Below are 9,822 nucleotides of genomic sequence, written 5' to 3'. Positions count from 1 at the left end.
GATGGCTCTGGTCGGCCCTTCCCTGGAACACTGGCAGGCGACGCGTCTGAGACTGCAACCGAAGCTCTCCAGCATTGGTCACTTACAAGAAGAAGGATCCATCCAAAGGTCGCATTGGCTTGTTCAGGTCATAACATCTTCAACACGACGTAACACTGCAAGGCTACATATAAAGTACCATCTGACTCTGCACTGATAGAAAGTTGGTAATCTGATCGCATCACTTGTTTCATTGGCATACTGAAACGAGGCCCATATTCTCTCCCAATTTATAAGACACGATTCTTACATCGCTGGTGCTCATGATAACAGGCTTCTGTGATAGTTTGAGGAGCAACAGGACACTGGAACAGGACCAAAAAGCCGATTCAATCTCCCCACTCGCTTTGATGCACTGATAAGGCAAGTGTCTTTTGTCTTACGGATTCCATACTCTCAACGTTTTTCTTATCGCGAGCTTCTCGGAATCAGCCTACTGTAGCTCTCTGGGTCTTCCGATGCCACCAACCTGGCCCCTACTGGTATCTCATCCATCCTACTCTGAGGTCTTGGTAACCACACCCAAGCGATAGCCATCTTCAGCGTGGTACCCTATCCTCGGCAGAAAGCCCCGCCGTGTCCACGATCCACATCGGCCTTATAGATGACCCTGCTCATCCCTCCCGTGACGGTAGTCAGGCCTCGGTTTTTCGGCTATGAAATTGTCCTGACGGCGGAGACGGCTCTGCATGACCAATTTTTCACAATTTCTAACAGACCAAATTACGGAGCGACTTTCTAACATGATTATAACCAGTTATTGACCGGAATATTGAACATACATTGACTTTTCAACCGTACCCTACGAAGTTCCGTCTCGTTGACCACGAACTTTCTGCGGAAGACCCGAACTCAAACGTTGCACATGAGTTTTGGCATCTGTGAGGGGCCGCGCTGAGCTTCTTCGATTCAAGGATGTTACGGAGAGTGTTGTTTAGGAAGTCACGACGTCCGATGAACGTGCACATATCTGCACCCAGGAACTAGAGATTCATCAGTGCCTCACGACCCCATCGTGCCGCGCATCTCCCTCCCACATCAACTTCTCATGAGTTCACAGTTCTTCTCGAGTCTGCGGAGATTCTCATGCATTGGGGCTGAACTGTTTTCGCCTAAAGTAGGGCATCTCAGCGGCAAAGCGAGCAACGCCTTTACGTTCACATTGGAAGTTTCAGCCTATAAAACCCTGCCTGCTACCATGGCTTTGCCTCATTCCTTCCACAAACTGCATGATGTTTGCTTCTCGCTCCATCATGTTTGCGCTGCTCGGCCTTCTCGCTGGAGCCAATGCGTGTGTACAGTGCCCAGCCACATTGAATGTTGGCGGCAGTGCCAAGGAACTATTGACGAACGATATCTGGCGAGAACTCGAGTACACATTTTGCACGTGCGTCGCACCCAATATCTTCATTGAATAAATTAACTGATAGGCCGGCAGTTACGATGGCCGGAATAGTGACGGCTCGGCAACGTACTGCAATTATTACACTGTAAGTACTTTCTGGATATTGTTCCCCTCATTGTTCTCTGTTGACACGCTAGTGATGGCATCAGGAGAACGGCTTGCTTTGGGATGGGTATAAGTCTTGTCCGGGCAAAGCAACTGTGAAAAATAACTGCTGAACGTGATGTGAAGAGGTGGGGGAGACGAGACACCCAACAGGAGGCGCAATGTTCGTCCGCAGACAGCCGGGTGTATGCCAGCACTTAGATCACTAATCTATTACGAGAAATCCCAAATGCTTAATCACATCTTACCTCGGCAGCTGCATCATCTCAACCCCCTATTAAAATACCCTCACCACTTACTAGAATCGTCACAGAAGGGTGGCATGCCACGATGACACGACCCATTCCAGCTCGGAAACCAATTCGCCAGCTCCGATCAGTCATTTCTCACTGAACCTATAGAACGCCTATCAGTGACGCAACTCCAGATGGTGACTCGTAAGCATCCGTCTTCCAGTCCCACAGACGAAGCGACTTGTTGTCAGAGCTTATATTCTACATACTAAGATCGAGGCACGAGAACGTACGTCTAGAATTCGGACGTCTATACGGTGACTCAGTAAGTTTTGTAGCTCGTCTTTCTTGCTTCGTAGTATCGTACACTACTACCAGTAGTATTCGCAAGGTTTTTTTTGACTTGGCTTCTACTTCACACTCGTTCCGTGACCATGATCATCCGTCGTGTTTTCTGGCTCCAAAACAGTACCAATGGATAGACCGTCACCATACGTCGTCTGTCGGGCAAAACTGCTACAGGGCGTGTGGCGTCTGTAGTATGATCTTTGAACTCTCGATCGGGCGTGGTGCCGGGAATGGAATGAGCTTCGACATTTTACTGGAGGTTGAACACGGTCGAAGTGGGCTTGGATGGAGGGATTGTAAATGTCTTGCTCTAAGCTACAGAGGTGCGTGTAATGTGCGTTTTATGCTGCTTTACCGCACTCGTTTTTTCATAGACGCCCAGGACATCAGAGGTTGTCTGCTTCCACACCTCCATCAAGGCTGCAGCAAGAATGCTCCCTTCTATCATCCACGGCTTCCTCGAAAATGTAACCCTCGCTGTGCCTCTGCCCATGACTCCAACTTGTACCTCCACTGCATTCAAAACACGTCACCGCGCCTCAAATTGGTATACAGTGTAGCTGCCCCCCCCGAATCTAGTTGCTAGTGCTCAAGGCCCGTCGAATGTCACAATCGCTATCTATCCTGCAGGGATACATGCACCATGAGCCATTTCTCATATGGAGCTGCTACTCCAGTGCATCACGAACAGTCACCTCTCGCGTACGTCGTTGCACATGTCTCACGAGACTGAGATTCATGTAGCTCATGATGCTATCACTCCAAATATCCATTCAACCCCCAAGGTGCGCGTATATAAAATGCACATTGAAGTCGAAAGGTCTCACCTCTCGCGTCCCAAACCGCCACTAGTTCTGCAACGGAGGACCTTCGACTTTCCAAGTCGCGTTTTATCTCGCACTCTGTGGCGATATCTTTCTAGGGTACCACGACATTCCTTCCGGCGTTCTGCTCATCGCACAATTCAGTCTTGACTTTTGGCAACTCCAGGAACTGGTTCCAGTCTTTCTCACCTGCTACCCCTCTGTCAAATCCGTCTCCATTTGGAATTCTGCACCCATGCAAGTATTTAGCGGTGCAATCCGGTCATCGCTTTTTCAAATTGGCGAGCTCTCACCGTAGTCGAGGCCATGCGAGCCCTGCGTCCAGTCGGTGCATGATTTCGGTCAATAAATGAACCAAATCCTTGACCGCAGAGAGGTGACGGCCTCGGTAGGAGATTCACCACTATTTCCATCCCACGCGCTGGGCTCTCTGCTCCTTGCTATCAATTCCCTATCTCCTTGTACCACAATTGCTCGCACTCTCATGTCATGCCCCTTCATGGTCTTCAACACAATGCCGTTCTGAAAGTCCCGCAGACAAATCGCCTTGTCGTACGAGCCTGTGATCAAACATCGTCTATCGGGGAAGACTGCGACTGCGGTTATGGTATCCTCAATAACCTACAAACAGCCCGACCGGGTGTGGTGGCTAGAACGATGGGCTCAAATGCGTCATCAATTTTGGTGGAGCTCGATGGTGTTCCTATGCGTGAGGGCTTATTTTGGGTCAGACGGCTGTGGAATTTGACTCCGGGCAGTGGGGGTTCTCTCCGTACGAAGAGCGTGAGCGTGAAATTGACGAGGCCGTTGAGATTCTGAAATTCATACCCATCGTTCAGAGTTGCATTGGATTTTCTCTTCGTTCTTCCCCTTTCATGAAGATAGCTGAGGGAGCTTAGCAAAGCAGAAGTCTGGCGAGACTCTAGTATTCATGAAGATGACTGATGAACACACAGTACGACCATTAACATGAAATTTGCGCATCGATGTTTCTGTTTCTAGTACTACCCTCCAGATGAGTGCATTTCCCATCACCCAGCTGTACTCGTCGGGGCAACATCTACTATCCACTTTTTTCTGACATTCCTCTCACCTGTGACCTCACTTGACTTGGTGACTCGGGGTTTCATTGCCGGCGTCTCTGAACACATGTCGCTGACTGACAATCGTAAAACTATGTAAGTCAGGGGCCTCAGGAGATACTGGAGCAACCGCCAAACCCTGGTACATTTGATGGCATGTTTGCTGAATATTTCTCGAGAAGCAGGTCCGATCTCCTCACACGCTATGATGCAGTGATAAAGAAAGTATCCGCCTGTCTTACGGATTCCATATTCTCGATGTTTTTCTTATCGTGAGCTTCTCGTAATCAGCCTGCCCTGGCGCTCCGATGCAACCCTCCTGGCATCCATGACATCCATCCTATGCCGAGGTCTTGGTAACCACACAAGCGATAGCCATCTTCAGCCTGGTACCCCTTGCTGCCCCATATCCTCGGAAAAATCCCGGCACGTCCACAGTTGACATCGAGCTTATTTATGATCCTGCTCGTTCCTTCTGTGACGGCAAGCCAGCCCTCTATTTTGCAGCTATGAAGTTGTCCGTACGGCGCAGATGGCGGCCCTCATGACAACAATTTTTCACAATTTCCGCCAGATTACGGAGCGACTTTCTAACAGTGTTATAAATATCGATTCAAGGATGGTCATAATACGGAGAACGTCGTTCACAACGTCCGGTGAACGTGCACACATCTGACGAGAAATGCGAAGCCAAGGCCTCTCAGGAACCGGAGATTTATTCGTGCCCCACGACTCCATCGTGCCGCACATCAACTTCTCATGAGGTTCACAGTTCTTCTCGAGTCTGCGGAGATCATCATGCATTCTGGCTCAACCGTTTTCGCCTAAAGTAGGGCATCCGAGCAACACCTTTACGTTCACGCTGGAAGTCTCAGCCTATAAAACACCTGCCTGCTACTACTATGGCTTTGCCTCATTCCCTTCCACAAAATTCATCATGTTTACTTCCCGCTCTATCATGTTTGCGCTGCTCAGCTTCCTCGCTAGCGCCAATGCGTGCATAGATTGCCCAACCGCAATGAAGATCAACGGTAGTGTTGTGAAACTACAAGAGACTACCCCATACAGCACGCTCACACATTGCTTGTACGTCGCACCCACGCATCTTTATTGAAAAAAGTCACCGATAGGCTGGCAGTTACCTCGACAATGATACAGGAACGTCAGCATCCTGTATGTATTACACTGTAAGTGCTTTCTGGATATTGTGCAGCTCATTGTTGACATGCTAGCGCATTAGGCGAGTGGCAGCCTTCAAGTCGGGGTGCCGACTTGTCCGCATACAGTAGCTGTGAAGAATCACTGCTGAACGTGATGTGAAGAAGGTGGGGGAGACGAGATACCCAACAGGAGGAGCAGTGTTCGTTTGCAGACAGCCGGGTGTATGTCAGTACTTAGATCACCGTCTGTTACGAGAATTGCCAAATAGTCGCGTCCAATACCTTCAGTACTGCAACAAGGTCAGTACGGGTACCTCGAGGGAATTATCATCATTAGTTTCCAGCTTCCGGACTTACCCTCATGTTTGCTATGGCCAATTACTGCGCTGCGACGGCTCATGCGCGCCAACACTGTTGCCATTGCCCCGGATAATCTTTATAGTTGTGAGCAGACGAATTCCTGTCTGAGTTGAAAGCGTTAGAGGTGTGAGCAAAAGACAGGATCCCACTTACTTAGCAGTCGTAGACTTGGAGCAGGACTGAGATGTGCTTCTGTTGAGTCTGAATGTATGAGACGAGCCGGAGGAATTCGTGTCGCTGATAAGTCGATGTAGCTAACTCCTATACGAAGGGTAATACTCTGCGCAAATGTAGGATTTCGTGGTTTGGGCCCTTGAAAGCGTGGATGTAAGGGTATTCGAAGGTTCCACAGTTTTTTTAGGATTACCTTTTAGATATGTTGGAATAGGATTGCGACTTGGAGGAGATGCTGGAGACATAAAGTTCACGGCGGGCAGATTCTGCCGCTCACTTTCAAATATGTATCTTTGGCGTGCGTTAAGAGGCGATGTAGCATGTGCTACATTACGTGGCTTTAGACAGAAATTGTGTTCGACTTTTGCGACGCTTAGGACGTTCGTGTCGGACGTATTGTCATAACGTCAGATCACGCACGTCGTAAGCCTCGGTGACCGTTATGCAGACCAGATGGCAGGAAGACTCGAGGAAAACAGTAGTTAAAACGTTGACCGTGACGGTAAAACTCTTCCTACTAGGTGCCAAGGTATTCTCGCAGCCGCCCGACTGTAGATGTCGTGTTGTCGTGTTGTGACGCACGAGAGCGCAGTCTGGTTCTTAGCAATGCCAAGGGTATAAGCACTCTGATACCCTGCCACCATGAGATTGATCATTGCTACAGCCTGTTCACGAACATGAAGTGACTTACGACGGATCGCTTCGCTACAACCCTCCCATCGACAAGCTAGCAGTCATGCAAGTCATCGTCGCACAAGGAGGCACCGAGAGGCACCATAAGCTGAAAGGGCTAAGTATAGTGGTTACCATGGAGGGAGAGGGGACGGTGGTGTGGGCAGAGGGGGGCGAAGAGGCTGGGCATGAGGAAGGGGCAGGTGGTGGTGGTTGGTGCGGGGACTGAGGTGAAGTTTTCGGCGTTTGGGAGTGTGTTTAAGCTTTTTCGGGCGTTTGTGGAGGTTGCTTAGGCTTTGGGATGTTGGCATGGGTTCGATTTGAATTTTTAGAGGTTCTATAGCTGGCATGAGTGATGTTGAAGGGTCGTCCCCGTTGAAGAGGTTGCATCTGTTGATGACCATCCTTCTGGCGTTGGGTATAATCTCAGTCATGACAGAATGATGGTCATGCAGTGTGATAGTCGGGGGTGTGAGAGAGCAGAAAGGACTGAAAATGACCACCTCAGAGGACAATGGCATTTTAAACACAATGAACTCACCAGAGAAGGTACCCACGAAAGTAACCCATACACCCACCGTCTAATGCTGGTGTTTGGGTTTTAGCGGAAACGACTAATTTAATAGTTGGCGATTCACGTCATCGCCCACTATTACTTATTGGGAAGGTCAGATGTCTTCCTTACGTGGAGCTGCTCACGCAGTCACTTCTCGCGTACGTCGTTAGCTCATGGTGCTATCACTCCAGACATCCCTTCGATTCTTAAGTTGCGTGTGCATAAGATGTACATTGCAGCTGAAAGGTCTCGCCTTTCGCGTCCCAACCCGCTAGTGGTAGTTCTACAACGGAGGACTTTCCACCTTCCAAGGCGCGTTTTTCACACAGTTTGTGGCCATATCTTTCGAGGGCACCTTCTCGTTGCACAATTCATTCCTCACCTTCGGCAACTCCAGGAACTTGTTTCGGTCTTTCTCATATGCTACCTCTCCCAAATTTGTTCCCATTATAATTTTGCATACGGGAAAGTACTGCTTAGCGGTGCAATACGGTCATCACTTTTTCAACCTTGGCGAGCTTTCACCGTAGTCAAAGCTATGCGAGCCCTCAGCCGTTCCCGCCGATGCAACGCCTACTACCAACTTTTATCATTTGTTTTTCTGACGTTCGTTTCACTTGACGCTCCACTTGACTTGGCGAGTTTCGTTGCCGTCGTCGGTAAATCCATGCCGCAGACTAACAATCGCCAAACTATATAAGTCAGGACGCTAAGGAGACACTGGAGCAACTCTTAAATACTGGTACATCTGATGGCAAGTTCGCTGAATGTTTCCTGAAAAGCCGGTCCAATCTCCCCACTCACTTTGATGCAGTTATCAGGCATGTGTTCTTTTGTCGTACGTATTCCATACTCTCAACGTTTTTCTTATCGCGAGGTTCTCGGAATAATCCTACTTTGGCTCTCTGAGTCTTCCGATGCAACCCTCCTGGCTCCTACTAGTATGTCTTCAAACCTATTCCGAGGTTTTGGTGACCACACCCAAGCGATAGCCTTCTTCAGCCTGCCGCCCATATCCTCGGCAGAAAGCCCCGGCACGTCCACGATCGACATCAGCCTTATAAATCATTCTACTCATACCTTTCGTGACGGTAGTCAGACCTCGACTTTGCAGGTGCGAAGTTGTCCGGACAGCGGAGACGGCCCCGTATGACCATAGTTTTCACAATTGCCAACAGTGTTATCTACATTTTATGAGGACAGAACGTTTGCTTCCGCGGACTCAAATCGTGTGATTCCCATGTGCGCGCTCCACTTGAGCTCCATATTTCCCTTACGTTTGGTGCCACTTTCGCAATCTAGATCGGGCCTCGGCGGACTTACAAGCTCCACTTACACTTCCACCCCTATCAAGCGGCGCATATCTCATTGACCAGTACAGTAATACCGAGACATGCTGGATTCTTCTCAGTTTTGGTACACTGTCGTCTGTATGAATACTTACATCAGGAAAACAACCGGTCGCTTTTTTGCCTTATTTTACTTAATTTCTGAGGGAACAAACTTAAAACATCACTTTTTACACTTAATAGACTTTCTGAAAAGTGAATTCAGAGTGCTCAATTCACAAGTCACGACCATTCAAAAAAAGCGAGAAAAGTGCAATAAGTAGTAATAAAATGTAGTAGTACTAGAAGTACTAAGTCCTCGCCGTTTCGCGATTCGAACGTCGGCGCATCGATGTTTCCGTGGAAGAGGTAGGTCCATCAAGGCCAGCGCTGACCTCACCTTGAACGATGCGTTCAACCGATTCCTTTTCACAAGTAGACCCAGGATCCACCTTCTCCTGCGTGACCACCTCTGGGACCTTGACGCGGATAGCTTCCAGGTAACGAAGCGCTGTTTGCAGAACGCTGTCTGATGTACGAGAGCAACGAAGAACCTCGTGGACAAACCATTGGCGCAACGTCGCACCATAGGGCCTGATCGCTCGAACCGGGCGTCAGGGGGATCTCGGGCGAATGAAGGGAATACAAATTTGGGATGCATGGGGCGGGCGTGGGAGATGGCTGTGTTGTTGGAGATATGGGAGAGGGAAGTTGAGTATTACGACCGTGGAGTGAAATGCTGGGAAGAGATGCAAGAATGGAGTCAGTGGAGGGGGCAGCCACGGCTGGACGAGATGATGTCAAAAAAACGAAAGGGACGTCCTGAGGGTTCCAAAGGTAAAGCGTCGTAACAACTTGAAGGGCTCATGATGCAGGTGTGCCAAACATGCACACCACTCGTAGAAGGGTGGCCAAGCGCACCTGGAGCTGTCTTGTAGTAGTTTTGCGTCATTTTGAATGTATAAATGAGGGTGAACGTGACTTACCTTGGTGTAGAGGTCGTGCTCGTGGTTGGTGGTGGTACAGAAGCACCGCGCTATGGGAAAGCGGTGCTTGTTGTCTGAAAAAAGAAGTTGTCGGGAAACACCGATTATCAAGTGGCAAATATCAGTAAGTACCGATGATACACGTTCAGACCATCCACTCACCTATAAATCTATACATCGCGAACTAAATTGTGAAGAAGATGGGCCCTCAGGATCCTGTAAGTGACCTGTGTGTTGTGTAGATTGCGGATCACTAACATGATCAATAGATATTGGCCCAATGCTCGACTCTTTTGCCATCAACACCGCAGATCTATCGTGGACGAGGGCAAAGGTGGCCTGTTGTGGCGGATCGGCCAGACGTACCAGCGGATGTGGTGGATCAGCCAAGCGTGCCAGTGGATGAGGCGGTTTGGCAAGGTTCGGCGAGGGTGGGGTTGTGGAGGAGGCTAAGAGAGTTTCTGAGCCGTTGGAATCAAGCGTTGCTCGCATGCATCCATGGCGCGGTGTAATCCTCGAGCTGCTGAAGACTGAACAAGGTATGAGGCAC

The 9,822-nt window shown here is 49.3% G+C and overlaps 3 protein-coding genes across 3 annotated transcripts; 2 read left to right on the top strand and 1 right to left on the bottom strand.

Moving 5' to 3' along the window:
- The first annotated feature begins 1,224 nt into the window (after window positions 1–1,224).
- On the top strand, window positions 1,225–1,793 carry EDB91DRAFT_1190266 (uncharacterized protein). The gene is made up of 2 exons (XM_041320530.1): window positions 1,225–1,426; window positions 1,478–1,793. The coding sequence occupies exons 1-2, from the start codon at window positions 1,269–1,271 to the stop codon at window positions 1,620–1,622; spliced, it is 303 nt and encodes a 100-aa protein (XP_041168244.1). The 5' UTR covers window positions 1,225–1,268; the 3' UTR covers window positions 1,623–1,793.
- A 5,330-nt stretch (window positions 1,794–7,123) lies between these two features.
- Window positions 7,124–7,752, top strand: EDB91DRAFT_808893 (uncharacterized protein). The gene has a single exon (XM_041328462.1). It carries the CDS (start codon window positions 7,185–7,187, stop codon window positions 7,656–7,658), a length of 474 nt encoding a protein of 157 aa, XP_041168243.1. The 5' UTR covers window positions 7,124–7,184; the 3' UTR covers window positions 7,659–7,752.
- An 845-nt stretch (window positions 7,753–8,597) lies between these two features.
- On the bottom strand, window positions 8,598–9,764 carry EDB91DRAFT_1259545 (uncharacterized protein; the record flags this gene model as incomplete). The annotated part of the gene is made up of 6 exons (XM_041324389.1): window positions 8,598–8,811; window positions 8,873–9,108; window positions 9,181–9,213; window positions 9,273–9,346; window positions 9,435–9,456; window positions 9,531–9,764. The coding sequence occupies 6 exons, from the start codon at window positions 9,762–9,764 to the stop codon at window positions 8,598–8,600; spliced, it is 813 nt and encodes a 270-aa protein (XP_041168242.1).
- Between the last annotated feature and the right edge of the window lie 58 nt (window positions 9,765–9,822).

Source organism: Suillus paluster (assembly GCF_016628075.1).
Source record: "Suillus paluster strain FC165 chromosome Unknown EDB91scaffold_761, whole genome shotgun sequence".
NCBI classification, from domain to species: domain Eukaryota; kingdom Fungi; phylum Basidiomycota; class Agaricomycetes; order Boletales; family Suillaceae; genus Suillus; species Suillus paluster.
This window is presented reverse-complemented; position numbering and strand designations above follow the sequence as displayed.